The sequence below is a fragment of the Rutidosis leptorrhynchoides genome, unplaced genomic scaffold (assembly GCF_046630445.1).
Source record: "Rutidosis leptorrhynchoides isolate AG116_Rl617_1_P2 unplaced genomic scaffold, CSIRO_AGI_Rlap_v1 contig403, whole genome shotgun sequence".
Classification (NCBI taxonomy): domain Eukaryota; kingdom Viridiplantae; phylum Streptophyta; class Magnoliopsida; order Asterales; family Asteraceae; genus Rutidosis; species Rutidosis leptorrhynchoides.
In genome coordinates, this window is record NW_027266636.1 from 22,979 (window position 1) to 38,640 (window position 15,662).

Below are 15,662 nucleotides of genomic sequence, written 5' to 3' on the forward strand. Positions count from 1 at the left end.
GATTATAATTAGGTTTCAAATTATAATTTTAAGTCTATAATTTTTTCTATTTTAATTAAAAAATCAAAACACAAAATACAGTAAAAACATATTCTTAATAAAATTATACTACACTATATTTTTTTTCTAATTTTCCTATTTAAAAATTTTTCCTAATTAAAATTCATTATATTTTTTCTATTCTTAATTAAAACAGGCACATCTTCTTTTTTTCCTATTCAAACGGACATATTGCTAAAAAAAATTATTCCTAATAAAATCCGCTATATTTTTTTCTATTATTAATTAAAATGGACATATCTTATTTTTCAAACAAAATAAATTTTTAATTCTAATAGAATTGTAGATTTTGAAATAAAATCAAAATAATTCTAATTGATTTAAAGTTTAAATAATTTCCTTTTGACATAGATTTAATAATGTTTAATACAAATAATTATTATATAATTTTTTGTAATATATATTTAAACTATTTATTTTTAAAGATACGAATTTTCCGTCCAACGGACGGACCCACTAATTAAATGACGCATTTCCAAAGGAGGGACAGTGTAATCTTGTTAATTAGTGCATGAATTCATAAAGAGACTCGAGCACATTATCTTGCAAATTCAAAGTGGTACGTACACTTTCACTGTTGGGATAAAAAATGGTGCAAATCCTTATAAGAATGCTTATCATCATATCCAATATTAAATATTGTTCGTCTCTTAGACTCTCTCACTTTGTCAAAATGGAATGCTTATTCATGACCTTCTTCTATAGTATACTCACAAAACCAAAAGCACTTAATTTAGACATTTTGGTACAACCACTACATCCAAACTTGATAAGACACCAGGTGAACTTGATTAAATGTCATAATATTCACTCGATCAAATGAAAACGAAGAAAGTTTTGTTTTTTCATTCGAGACAACACAATCATAATCCGATCTTAACCTGGTGGGTGATGTTATATCAATCAATTTAGTTTTTGCCACATACTCCCATTTCCATCAGTCGGCTAAAGCTATCAATTTGGTCGTTTTCTTTTCATGCCATTTTAACCTAGCCCTAGCAATTACTGTGAGAGTCAAAAGACAACTAAAGTTAGCTGTAATAATAATTTCATGTGTTTTGTCCATTTCATGATCATGCATTCTTTCATTGCATTGCTTACTCTACAAACACAATTGAATGTCATTAGTACTATATGTCTCCTTTTACCTACAACTAAAACCAACTTTAATTCTACATAGTAATCAATCTATAAAAATACATGGTATATAGCAAGTGTGAGGATATATATATATACATATATATACATATATTTGAAGTAAGAATACATTCAGTGATGGAGTTAGGATCCGAGTCTTATGGATTAAAATTTTAAATTTCAAGTAATTAACTTTACATGCATTTGAAAAAATTATAAGTTCAAACTATTTTTTGAATGGGTTCAATCGAAATATAATTATATATATATAAAGATTTTCAAAATCTAATGAAATCATTGAATTATAGTATGCGGCTCCGTCATTGTATATATTTTTTTCTCTTTGATATAAATCATCAATAGAGGCTACATGGTTAAGTGAATGGAGGGTAAATTGGTTTTCTCATGACGTTTAAGATTAGACAACGAATGAACTACAATGATCTTTTTTTTTTTTTTGTTTTTTTCTTTTCCTTCTTCACGTATGCAATTGAATTGACAATTCAAGGTCGTGATCATATACTTTACCCAACGTTGTGTCTGCAAAATGACTTCCACAAAGACATGCATATTTATCTGATGATCTTTTCGTCACTTTTTTCTTTTTCCTTATCCCAATTTCTTTAGCTTCCTATTCCATCAAGAATAGCCATTTATAAGGTTTTCCAAAAGAAAATGTCGATGGTCATCAATGCGTTTGTTGAATGTATATTATTACTTGTCGTGTTTAGGGTTTCGATCATATATAACAAACTAATATATATTGTCTGATTTAACTATCATATATATTACAATTTTTCCACCGTAGGATTATCCGACATTTTTGTTAATCGTCTCTCATCAGTCATACATCATGAACCATCTTAGCCGTCCTTTTTCTTCAGAGAAAAAGAAAAAAAAAAAAGCAAAACACATTTTGTGGAAACAAAAGATTGGATTGTGCATGTGGATAGAGTTATTGATGGTATCTCCAATTTAAGTGGAGCTAATATGTAACACATATTTCGTCAAAAAGGAAAAAGTGAAAAGAAAATATTGAAAATAAATTAAACAATGACATATTTGTCAATCAGTAGTAGGAAAAATTAATATGAAATAAATTATGCACATGTGTTTGATTAATTTTAGGCCGATTGACCGCGTCATAGCGAATTAGACCTAAATATTACGAATTAATTACACACAAAAATTCATTTATTTATATATTTTTTTTGTGTGTATTGAGATGAGATTCGATTTCTCTAATGAAAATTTAGTTTTAAATACATTTCTCTAATATTGGTCTACGTAGATAAATTATTAAATGACGTGTTCATCGCTCAATTAAAATTCCAACATTGAATGGTGTAATTCTGTTCATACATACCTACAGATATTGGAACATTTTTATATGCTTCGGTCTTCGGTGCTAATAATTCTTAAATAGTGTTTTCTTTCCTAATAATTGTTAATGTTGTTCTATACTATGTTAATTGTCATGTGATATTTTTATAAATTAGTACATTACTATCTGTAAATTAGTAATGATATTAGATTTTCTTTTTTAATACATGCTAAAGTTTGATTAATTGATTTATGATTTCAATTAAAGAACAAACGACCTCGCCTAACTTTGTAGAAATTATTATTCTTATTATTGTTATTATTATAAGTCAAATACAATAATCTACTTTTTCAAAATTCATTTTTCATAAATCGAATTTATGATGATAACCTCTAAAAAAAATGTTTTGAATGTTGATTTTTTTTTTCCTAGGAATTCAACTAAAATATTATTGATGAACTCATAAATGGTCCCACGAGGATATCAGGAAGGTATATGATTTAATGTAGGCCAATTTTCATTTATGAAATTAAATTAATAAATTGACAATATTGAATATTGTTGAGGAGCCAAGACAAGGGGACACGAGTTAATGAGGCGTTTAACTAATTCAAGGCACACTCCTCGCACAATTTATCGTGTGCCTTTTTTAATGCCCTAATTTGTTTAATTTAACATTGCCGTTTTTTTGTTTGTTTGCCTTTCTTTTTCTAAGTATCTAACTCCGGCTACGACTATTGTTCGATCCAAGTATTTTAATCTATGCTTCTTAAAAGTGTCTTTAACATTTTTCTCATCATTAGCAATCGGAAAGCTATACTCCTTCCGATCCAATTCAAATGTCGCAATATGATAAAATTTATTTTATCTATTTAACTATAATTTTTTAAAATCAATATATATTTTAACTAACTTTTCGATCATACCCATTTAATTTTTAGATTCACTATATTAATATAAAAATATGTGTACTCTAATAAATCATATACCAAATTTCAGAAAAATAAAAATAAATCATGTACTAATTAATGAAAGTATATGAATCATTATTTTGGTCTACTCAATTTTGTTAATATTTACGATTTTTATTATACGATAATCGAGGAAGGAGTATAATGTATTATCGGCAATAGCTAATAAAATTGTTTCATGAAAAAAATAGGTAATATTAGGGATAATATTCACCCAAGGTATTTGAAATCAAATCCTTTTAATAGAAAGCTATCTCGCGAGTTTTTCTGACGAACTCATACCTATTCCGTTAAATTCTTAACAAATTCATACCTACCGTTAATCTTATCTAACGAACTCATACATATTCTGTTAAATTCTTAACAAATTCATACCTACCGTTAATCTTACACCACAAAACCACTCCGAGACCACCACCGTTCGCCGAAAAGTGGCGGCGTCCGTGGTCGGTAGTCACCAGATTTCAGCAAATCTTATATGACCGGACGTGTTTCGACGAGATGAACGCCGTGGTGGTGTCAGATTTTTCAAATTTGAGACCAATTGGTGTAGGTCTAAGCTTAAATGTGCGGCGGTCGGACCTTTAAGCTTAGATCTACACCAAATGGTTTTAAATTTAAAAATCCGACACCACCACGACGTTCATCTGGTCGAAAACAAGTCCGGCCATGTAAGAATTTCTTGTATCCGACGACCAACGACCACCGGTTCCGCCACTTTTGGCGGTGCCGCCGGTCGTTGGTCGTCGGATACAAGAAATTCTTACATGGCCGGACTTGTTTTCGACCAGATGAACGTCGTGGTGGTGTCGGATTTTTCAAATTTGGAACCGTTTGGTGTAAATCTAAGCTTAAAGGTGTGATGACCGAAACTTTAAGCTTAGATCTACACCAAACGGTTCCAAATTTGAAAAATTCGACACCACCACAACGTTCATCTCATTGAAACGATTTCGGCCATGTAAGATTTGCTGGAATCCGGTTACTTTCAATTTTTTTAACGGTAGATATGAGTTTGTTAAGAATTTAACAGAATAGGTATGAATTCGTTAGCAAAAAATCGCGAACGAGGTAGTTTTTGTTAAAAAAATTTGATTTCAGATACCTTGAGTGATATTATCCCGCAATATCAATATACGGTAGCTGACAGCTAGTAGGTTTCTATTTATGTTAAATGGTTCAATATGACTTATATTTAGATTCGACCAATATTCTTTCAATCGTTTACTTAATTTTCTCAAAAAAACTTCACCATCTTTAGAGTTTACGAGCAAAACTTCACTCTTTCCTTTTCCGGTGATGATAAACGAAAACCGTTTACGATTTGATTGCTTGATGAGTCCGATTTTGGATGAGTTAAAAAATCATGCCTCTATCTTTTTAAGGGACCCAAAAGAAAATATTACAAACTCTTTATCGTGCCACGTAAACACACCGGAAACAGCTTAACAATTCCGTTAGTTCAACGTCAGCACGGTTTGGACCCAAATACTAGATGGATCATAGTTTAATTACCCAAGTGTTAGTTTTTCAATAGTTAAAAGTCCAAAATGTAATTCTCCCTAACTTCATTCATAAGTGAACGTAACGCCCAATCAGACAGCCAATTACTCCCTTTTAACAGTTTCGCACACGCGCTAACACACGCTCCCACGCGCGCACACGCTCGCCTTTTTTATATTTCTACAAGCCACACGAACTCACGTGACCTCCTTTATACTTCCCTCATTATCTACGTGTCATTTTATGCCACCTGTCGCCACGTGGAATCCCGACCAGTATATAAATTAATTATTACCCCGTTCTAATCGTCTTCTCCCCTCCCCCCCTTATCAGCTTTTAATTATATTCAGAGAAAGAGATATTTTTTTCTCCGTCACCGGGAAATCGAAATTACCGTTACAACGGATTTGAAATTTTACAGAGAGAGAGAGTTTGTGACGATATTTATCAGTTGTGGATGGCTACGCCGTTGCCGGAGTTACAACGAGGAGGTGAGGGAGTAACGGCGGCGGCGGCGGTTTTGGCATCGCCGTCGTCCAACTCTATGAAGGATAATAATAATAATAATAATAATAATAATAATAATAATAGCAGTAATGATGAAAATTCAAATTCGCCGGCTTCTAGCGAGCAAGAACAGTCGCCAATTTCGATTTTCCTCTTCTTTCACAAAGCGATTCGTAATGAGCTGGAATCGCTACACCGATTGGCTATGGATTTCGCCACCGGTCATCGAGTTGATTTCCGAGCTATAGTCGAACGGTACCGTTTTCTACGAACTGTTTACAAGCACCACTCAAATGCCGAAGATGAGGTATATTTTGTGCTAGGTGTGCGTTTTTGAATTTGAATTGTGAAAGTTTAAGACGAATCGGAAAAAGTTTTGAGCTTGATCATCAGCTAGCTAGTACTCTAGGCAGTTGTTAACATTTCCATGTTTAGCTTAGAGCTGTGTTTTCTGAAGTTCATTTTAAAAACTGTTTTAAATAGCCGAAAACTGTAGTAATCGAATTATGCAAGTTGTATGCGTAAAGTGCGAAGCTTTGTAGAGTGAAGTTCCATATTTTATCCATAGGAATTTTTGGAATTGCAGGTTGTTTTTCCAGCTCTTGATATACGTGTGAAGAATGTAGCGAGGACCTACTCACTTGAACACAAGGGCGAAAGCAGTCTTTTCGACCATTTATTTGAGCTACTAAATTCTTACAAGCAGGATGATGAGATTTTTCCCAAGGAGTTAGCATCTCGTACAGGAGCACTTAAGACGTCAATTAGTCAGCATCTAGCAAAGGAAGAGGAGCAGGTAATTTTTTTTTTATAGCACGCCATGTTTTTGGCTAACCTTTGAGGTAGTGCGGAAAGTGTGTATTGATTAGTGGGTAGGGTACTAGCGACTGGCAGCTCTTTGATATTGAAACCAGACATCGTTATAACATACCAATAGAAGGAACTGGTCAAATAATGTATAACTTCTTGGCAATTTAAGTTAGATACGAAGTGCGAAGTGCTTATTTATTCTGATTTCATAGTAAAAGGCATCCATATGTATGTGGTATTGAACTGGTGAAAGAACTGCTTTGATTAGTTTGTCTTTATTTGTCGTGCCAGGTATTTCCTTTGCTTATAAAGAAGTTTTCGCTCGAAGAGCAAGCATATTTGGTGTGGCAATTTTTGTGCAGTGTTCCTGTGATTATGATGGCAGAGTTCCTTCCGTGGATTTCATCCTCCATCACACCCGATGAGTATCAGGATATGAAGAAGTGTTTAAGCAAGATAGTCCCAGAAGAAAAACTTCTTCAACAGGTCATTTTTACTTGGATGGAAGGGAGAAATGCTACACACCTGGTTGAAGCCTGTACTGATTATCATCCGGTCAAAAGTCGTATAGAATCTCTAGATCCCTCTGTAAGCACCTCAACTAATCAGAAGGACAAAGTGAAGTGCGTATGTGAGTCATCCAAGACTGGGAAAAGGAAATTTATAGAGGCACATGATGAAGTTTCTCAAATTACCGAGATTTATCCAATCGATGAAATATTACTTTGGCATAGTGCCATTGAAAGAGAGTTGAATGAGATAGCTGAGGAGGCTCGTAATATACAGATTTCTGGAGATTTTACTAATTTGTCGGCCTTTGATGAACGATTACAATTCATTGCCCAGGTTTGCATATTCCACAGGTATCCTTCTGAACTTTCCTGTGTCCTTTTTGTTTCACTTATGCACAATAATTTACAAAAAAAATCGTCTTTTTTATTTTTCTTATCGAACGTGCTGATTCATCATGTGGAAGATTTTTTTAATCTAGTAGTAATGTTACTAATGTATAAATTGTCAGTGATCATTTTCAATCTATTAAAGCTTCATTTTCATTCAATGCTCAGAAGTAATCAGCATGTTGTAGTTGAATATCTATCTTATTCGAATGCATTTTCTTGTTGCAGTATTGCTGAGGACAAGATTATATTCCCTGCAGTTGATGGGGAGTTTTCTTTCACCCAAGAGCACGCTGAAGAAGAAAATCAGTTCAATGAATTTCGATGTTTGATAGAAAGCATGCAAACTGCAGGAGCAGTATCTGCTACTGCTGAGGAATTTTATGCAAAGCTGTGTTCACACGCTGATCAAATAATGGAAACTATTGAGAGGCACTTCCACAATGAAGAAGTTCAGGTTAGTTTTTCTTTTTACCCATTTTCCACCACTCTCCCTCTAAAGATTGTTAAGTCGAAACAAATTGTGTTAATGCCCACAGATGTGAATGAATAATTTCATGCTTTCATTCGGGCAAATAATCATGGACCTTTTAGTATTTTTTTAATTGATTTTTTGATCAGTGTTGCATGGTTTGAACCTGTTGCACCATTGTATTGCCATTTATTCTGTACAACATCAGCTAAACCGCTTTCTTGTCTAGGTTCTTCCACTTGCCAGGAAGCACTTCAGCTTCAAAAGGCAACAGGAGCTTTTGTATCAAAGCCTATGTGTGATGCCCTTGAAACTGATTGAGCGTGTCCTCCCATGGCTGGTTGGGTCATTATCTGAAGATGAAGCTAGGAATTTCCTAAAAAACATGCAGTCCGCAGGTTGATCTTCATTCCTTTTTGAAAAACACGAACTGGATACAATTATATTAAATTTTATGTTACTTGGACCAGTTCGAACTGACATTTCATATCTTGATTCAGCTCCATCAGCTGACACTCCTCTGCTCATGCTTTTCACTGGTTGGGCGTGCAATGGTTGTAACCAGGGTGTGTGTTTGTCTTTGAAAGCGACGGGCTGCTGTCCTGTTAAAAGGTTCACCGATATCGAAGAAGATTGTGTTCCATCATGTGGTGCTTGTACGTCGTTATTGTGTACGAAAGACCATAGGTTATCAGTTTCTGGAGATGTCAATGAAAGACCAGCCAAACGAAATAGCTCATCATCGTGCTGCAGCGGCAAGTGTTCCGATCCCTTAGAGACTGTCGACTCCCATAAACCCTCTTGTGGCGATCGGTCTTGCTGTGTCCCTGGCCTTGGAGTGAACAACAATAATCTAGGGTTGAGTTCGTTATCAGCAGCTAGGCCTTATCGATCACTTGCTTTCAGCTCCGGTGCACCATCTCTTAACTCTAGTCTCTTTTCCTGGGAAGCAGATAACAACTCTACTGTTGTCGGTTGTTCTGAGCGACCGATTGACACAATATTCAAATTCCATAAAGCTATTAGTAAGGATTTAGAGTATCTTGATGTTGAATCTGGAAAGCTTGAAGATTGCGATGAGAAGATTCTGAGGCACTTCATTGGAAGATTTCGTCTTTTATGGGGTTTATATAGGGCTCATAGTAACGCCGAAGATGATATCGTTTTCCCAGCATTAGAATCTAAAGAAGCTCTTCACAATGTCAGTCACTCATACACATTAGACCATAAACAGGAGGAAAAACTCTTTGAAGATATCTCAAATGTTCTCACTGAACTTTCACAACTTCTCGAGACTTTACAAAGAACAGATACACCAGATGTTTCAACTGAAAATGGCTTTTCCTGTCTTAACGATACTCAAATTGATTGCTTGAGAAAGTATAAAGAGTTGGCCACTAAGCTTCAAGGAATGTGCAAATCTATCAAAGTTTCACTTGACCATCATATTTACAGGGAAGAGCTCGAGCTTTGGCCCTTGTTTAGCAAACATTTCTCCGTGGCAGAACAAGACAAAATTGTTGGTCGTATTATTGGTACAACAGGTGCCGAGGTGCTTCAATCGATGTTACCCTGGGTGACTTCCGCACTAACTCAGGACGAGCAGAATAAAATGATGGACACGTGGAAACAAGCAACAAAAAATACGATGTTTAATGAGTGGCTCTATGAATGCTGGAAAGAACCTTCAGAATCAGCTTCGAAGATCGAGGCACAAGAACCTAGCAATGCTCAAAAAGGTAAATTTTACCTGTTTGGTTTTCCTTTTACAATTGAGGTCCAAGCATTTTAATGTTAACTGAAAAGGTCACTTCTTTCGTTGAAACAATAATTTTTCCTTGTAGACATTGGTTTTGAAGAAAGCTTGGATCAAAGCCTCGAGATGTTTAAGCCTGGCTGGAAAGATATATTTCGTATGAATGAGAATGAACTAGCATCTGAGATTAGAAAGGTATATGGTGACCCTACCCTTGATCCTAGGAGAAAAGCCTATCTTGCTCAAAATCTTATGACTAGGTAAATACAAGTCATTATACTTTGGATTATTCTTTCATTCTATTTCCTATATTTAGCTAATTTGTTCCCTTTTTTATTCGTTTTGGACATTTTTTCTTCACTTCTATGGATATTAACTAATTGGCCAGATTATGTTTCCTTTCAGTCGCTGGATAGCTGCTCAGCAGAAGCTACCTCAAGCAACTTCTGGGGAAACTTCCAATGGCCATGAAGAAATGGGTTGCTCGGCGTCATTCCGGGATGCAGATAATCAAGTGTTTGGGGTGTGAGCATTACAAACGTAATTGCAAACTTCGTGCTAGCTGCTGCGGCAAATTGTTTGCTTGCAGATTTTGCCACGACAAAGTTAGTGACCACTCAATGGATAGGTACGTGTTAAAATGACTCTTATGTCTAGTGTTATACATTTCTGTACCCCAAAAAAAAAAAAATTGTTCCTAATTGCAGGAAGACAACAACAGAAATGATGTGCATGTGCTGTTTGAAGATTCAGCCTGTTGGACCTGTCTGCACAACTCCTTCGTGTGAGAATTTTCCAATGGCAAACTATTACTGCAACATATGCAAATTTTTTGATGATGAAAGGTAAATGTATTCTCTGGATGTATATTGAATTATCAAAACCAAAAAGATGTGATTGAAAGAATGAAATTTATAATTTTTCTATAAGCAAAGAAATCCAATACCAATAACTTTGTCAAACCACAAAGTATTTTTTCTTCTTTAACTTGCATATTCCTTAATATTGTGACAATACTGGTGTGATTTTTTCTTCTTTAACTTACATATTCCTTATTATTGTGACAATACTGGTTATATACAGGAGTGTTTATCACTGTCCATTTTGTAATTTATGCCGAGTTGGGAAGGGTCTCGGAATTGATTACTTTCATTGCATGGGATGCAACTGTTGCCTTGGAATCAAACTAGTGAACCACAAATGCCTGGAAAAAAGTTTGGAAACGAATTGTCCCATTTGTTGTGATTTCTTATTCACATCAAGTGCAACTGTTCGTGCTCTACCTTGTGGCCACTACATGCACTCTGCTTGTTTTCAGGTGCCAATTTATTTTCCTCCTCAAGTCTGTATCTCCATTATAGTTGGCTTTATGTAATCATATTTTGTTGGTTCTTACTAGGCATACACTTGCAATCACTACACCTGTCCTATTTGCAGCAAGTCGTTAGGAGATATGGCGGTAATAAAAAATCTGCTCTTGTGGTTGTATTGTATTTCGATTTTGTTTAGAGTAATAATGCATCATGAACCGAGATTTTTGTTTCTTCATACTGCTGACCTACGCATGCATGGATTGAAATTTATAATCTAAACGATTGTTTGTCACCAACTTAGGTTTACTTTGGAATGCTTGATGCGCTATTGGCTACCGAGGAACTTCCAGAGGAATACAGGGATCGCTGCCAGGTACAAATAACCACATACATGGCTATTTATTGCGACAATTTACGCATTCATCCCTGTATTTTATCTTTTTTCATGAAAAGGTTATTTACTTTGTAAATGTGCCAATGCAGGAGATACTTTGCAACGACTGTGATCGGAAAGGCTCCGCACGCTTCCACTGGTTGTACCATAAGTGCGGAATATGTGGGTCTTACAACACTCGGGTAATCAAAACCGAGACAACAATGAACCCCAACTGCACAGTTCCACAGTGAGGAAAAGTTTTCCCTTTTTTGATGGAGGATTTATTTATGTTTCACTTTGTACATATGCTACTCTTGTAAAGGCAATTCAAAATTTTCCCAGGCAAATGACACCATAGTCGCCTCTCAAAAACATAAATTAGTCTTATTGTTTTCTACTTACATAGCATCCTTGATAGCTATAGAAACTTCCAGTGGTTTACTTCTTCCGGAAGAATTCGTTTTCAAGAAAGCGTCGCATGGCTGTCTATCGAATTTTCATGTTTTTACGACACCGACTTGGGTGGAATTGTTGATTGATGTATTGTAAGGATGGATTCGCCGTGTGCTGGAGCTCGCTCCGTTTGCTCGAGACATCTTTAGATTGGAGTTCAAATGATCACAATTGCTCGAGACATCTTTAGATTGGAGTTCAAATGATCACAATTGAACCCTTTATTTTGTAGTCACAATTTCGTCAGATTCTTGAGAACACCGAATATGTTTAACAGAGAGTTTATAGTTTCTGCATTCTCCTATAGAAAGATTGCAATAAAGATGTTTGTTTTCGGCACTCTTTTCACTTTTCATAAATTACGAAAATTAGTACTGCCTTATAGTAGAAAGTATAACGAAGTCGCAATTCAGATATTGCAACATTTTAAATTAAACAATATTTTCCTTAGAACAATTTGCTTTCAGTTAAAACCTAATATTAAGATTGTCGGGTTCGTAAAACCTAGCACGGCTGGAGAACTGATATCGAAGTGTAGCACCGGGTACGGAACGAAAATGAATTCTTGCTTCTTGTAAATCTAAGTTTTTTAAAAAATATACATATAGTTCAAACAAAATACACAACGATAATGAAAATAAATCTAAGTTTTTTAAAAAATATACATATAGTTCAAACAAAATACACAACGATAATGAAAATAAAATAGCAAATCGTAGTACAACAAATTCGTAAAAAAAAATAGCATTGTATTTCAAGTTTACAAAAGAAAGTAGTACAACAAGTCCACAAAAGAGGAAAATAAATCAAAAACTATTTTGTTCTCTCTGGAGAAATAAAAAAAAAAAAAATCGGAAGTGGGTCGGCTCTAGTTCCTACCGATCTTACGTTCAAACTAGACCAAGGCCCAACTTGAATATTCGGCCCAATTTTATTAAAAGAATAATATTTAATTTCATAAGTACATTTATGCAAAAGGCAAAATCAAAAATCCTCCTTAATCCTTATTTCATCAGTCTGGGGTTTTTTTCTCTCCAAATTCTGGAAAATGGAGAATGAAGAAGTCACAGTTATAGAAGCTTTGCGACTGAAATCAATAGCTGAGACTAAATTCAAGAGCTCCAATCTCAAATCAGCTCTCAAATATGCTAAGAAAGCTCAACAATTGTCTCCGGCACTCGACGGCCTCTCACCCATGCTCACCGCCTTCACAATCCTCCGCGCCGCTGATTCACCGCCGGAAAACTCTGATTGGTACGAAACCCTTCAGGTAGAACCCTTTTCTCACATCAATACAATTAAGAAACAGTATAAGAAACTTGCCCTTGTTCTGCACCCGGATAAAAATCCATACTTGGGATGTGAAGAAGCGTTTAAACTTGTCGGAGAGGCTTTTCGGGTTTTATCGGATAGGATTAGGAGGAAAGAGTATGATATGAAGCTTAGGATTAGGATGCAAGATGAAAAGCTTAGTGGGTTTTGTGTTGAGACGTTTTGGACGGCTTGTTCCGAGTGTAGGTTGATGCTTAAGTTTGAAAGGAAGTATTTGGGGCATAATTTGGTGTGTACTAGTTGTAAGAAGAGCTTTTTAGCTGTTGAGGTCGAAGAAGGAAGCGGAAATGATGGCGTCGGAGCTGATGAGAGTGATGATGATTTCAAAGATACGAGTTTGAAGGAATTTATGGGGAAAATGGGATTGAAGAAGAAGAGAGTGAAAACTCGTGAAGACGGTGATGAGGAATCGGAGAGGCAAAAGAAGGCGGATGGTCTAAGAAGTGAGGACTTAAATGGGAAAGTGGACGGGGGTGGTGGTCGGAGTACTGAGCTGGCTGAGGAAATATATGGCAGTGAATGGGGTGGTGGGAGATTGTGGAATCGACGATCAAGTCAGAAGACGAGTACCGTTGCAGAGGTCTTGGCTAGGTCAAAGGAAAATGAGAAGGCCGAGGTGGAGCCGAAAGCAAAAAAGGCAAAAATTGGAGAGGAAACGATGACATTAGCAGAAATGCAGTTGAGAATTAGAAAAGGAGTGGTTCCACAGAAGGAGAAATCCAGAAATAAAGGGAAAAGTGTAGAAGAAAAAGAGAAAGAGACTGATGAAGATGAAGAGGAACCTTTGATCAAGTTGAGGGAGTTCAAGATTAGGAAGAGGAATGTTCCAAAGAAGAGTGTAAATATAAGAACTGATAGTGATGAGATGGGGAAGAATGCTAAAAGGAAGAATGTGGTTTTCAAGAGCGAGGAGTTAGAGATTATGGATGTGGATGATTCAGATTTTTACGATTTTGATAAGGACAGAATAGAAAAGAGTTTTAAGCAGGGGCAGGTTTGGGCTGTTTACAACGATGATGACGGAATGCCAAGGCATTATGCTTTGGTTGATGAAGTTTCTGTGAATCCCTTCCGTTTGGGGTTGAGCTGGTTGGATCTTATGAACAACAGAGATAATTGTGAGAATATGGGATTCCATGTTTCTTGTGGAAAATTTAAAGCAGGAGAGAAGGATTCTACCAGTTCTTTGAACATCTTCTCTCATGTGGTTGGTTGTGAAAGAGCTGCTAGAGAGATTTATAGGATATATCCAAAGAAAGGTTCAGTCTGGGCAATTTATGACGAGTCCGAGTTGAGCTCTGAAGCCGGAAACTCGAATAGGCGATTTTACCAAATCGTTGTGTTATTGACGACTTATACTGAGATGCATGGATTGAGCATGGCTTATCTTGAAAAGGTCAACGGATACAAGACTGTTTTCAAGAGACGAGAGATTGGACGCCATGCTATAAGATGGCTTGAAAAGGATAATTTCCGATTGTTTTCGCATCAGATTCCGGCAAGGAAGTTCACCGGGGACGAGGTCCCGAATGATTTGAAAGACTGTTGGGAACTCGATCCAGCTTCACTTCCTTCAGATTTGCTCAGCATTGGTTGAGGGAATGTGGATGAAAATTTCCCCTCTGATATGTCAGGATTAATGTTTAGAATTAGGGCTTTGGTTTAGGAGTTCCTACATAGTAGTTATTAGTATGCTTTGTTTCTCAACAATGTATAACTTGTGACTGATGAATCAATTAGTTCATGTGAATATAACAGCTCAAAAAGTTCATGTGAATATAGGAAAATAGTCCCTATATTGTAGCAGTTTCTAAGAATTCGTCCCTATACTTTCCTTTTCAACAAGTTCGTGTTTCAAACACAAATGTGAAGTGTTGCGATAATCACAAGCGTCAAGTTAATTTACTGACACGAAGTTGTTTTTAACAGTGTAAGAAAACCCTATCTTTTTACCCTTCAAATAAATTACTACCACATTTAGATAAACTCCATTGACGAGTCGGTGGAAGAATTTTCAGAAGAAAGACTCTCTTTTTTACTTTTACAAGAACATTCCAACTGGGAAAAAAGGTATGAACTTTTTTATCTCATACTGATTTTAAGGTTATTTTAGCCTGAAAAATACGATTTTTAATTAAAAACCCCATTAATATTAATAATTTAGGAATCAGTTTTCAAGAACACGACGTGGGGTTTGATTAAAGGTGGTTAATTTTGTCCTAATAATTCCATATAGATGAAAAATTAACTGCTTAGTTGTGGAACTGAACTGATTTAGTTCATATATAGATTTAGTTACTGAAAAGGTATGTTCTTTTCCAACTTAAGTGGTTATTTCATTTGTTAGGTTCTTCATCATGGCACGACAAATTGACAAACTTGCAAGCTTGAATCCTACGAAAGACGATTGGAGAATACGAGTGCGTGTTCTTAGGAAATGGAGCATTCCTAACCCATTAGCTAATGTTCCGTGTTTAGAGGGGTTGTTTTTTAACTTGGATGATGATTTGAGTAACGAAATGTTGCTTCTAGATGAAGATGGATCAACCATTCAAGCAAGTGATCCTATCTTAATCTCTGAGTTCTACAAAATTATGGAGGGCAATTGTTACTTCATTACCAATTTCAGAGTTGTTGAGAATAGTGGAGACTAGAGAGCTACTCGTAATAAATATGAGTTGAATCTTATTTCAACTACTCGTGTCCAAGAATGTCCTGATGCTACAATGCTGCCGATGAATAGCTTTGA

At 35.6% G+C, this 15,662-nt stretch overlaps 2 protein-coding genes across 2 annotated transcripts; both read left to right on the plus strand.

Moving 5' to 3' along the window:
* The first annotated feature begins 5,452 nt into the window (after positions 1-5,452).
* LOC139883457 (zinc finger protein BRUTUS-like) lies at positions 5,453-11,379 on the plus strand. Its single transcript, XM_071867633.1, is given in 14 exon segments — positions 5,453-5,809; positions 6,089-6,298; positions 6,604-7,175; positions 7,440-7,668; positions 7,913-8,081; positions 8,184-9,422; positions 9,528-9,699; positions 9,845-9,959; positions 9,961-10,067; positions 10,147-10,284; positions 10,523-10,757; positions 10,839-10,898; positions 11,054-11,125; positions 11,236-11,379. Coding segments are annotated over 14 exon segments (3,819 nt in total).
* A 1,250-nt stretch (positions 11,380-12,629) lies between these two features.
* Positions 12,630-14,510, plus strand: LOC139883458 (uncharacterized). Its single transcript, XM_071867634.1, has one exon. The coding sequence runs from the start codon at positions 12,630-12,632 to the stop codon at positions 14,508-14,510; it is 1,881 nt and encodes a 626-aa protein (XP_071723735.1).
* The last annotated feature ends 1,152 nt before the right edge of the window (positions 14,511-15,662 follow it).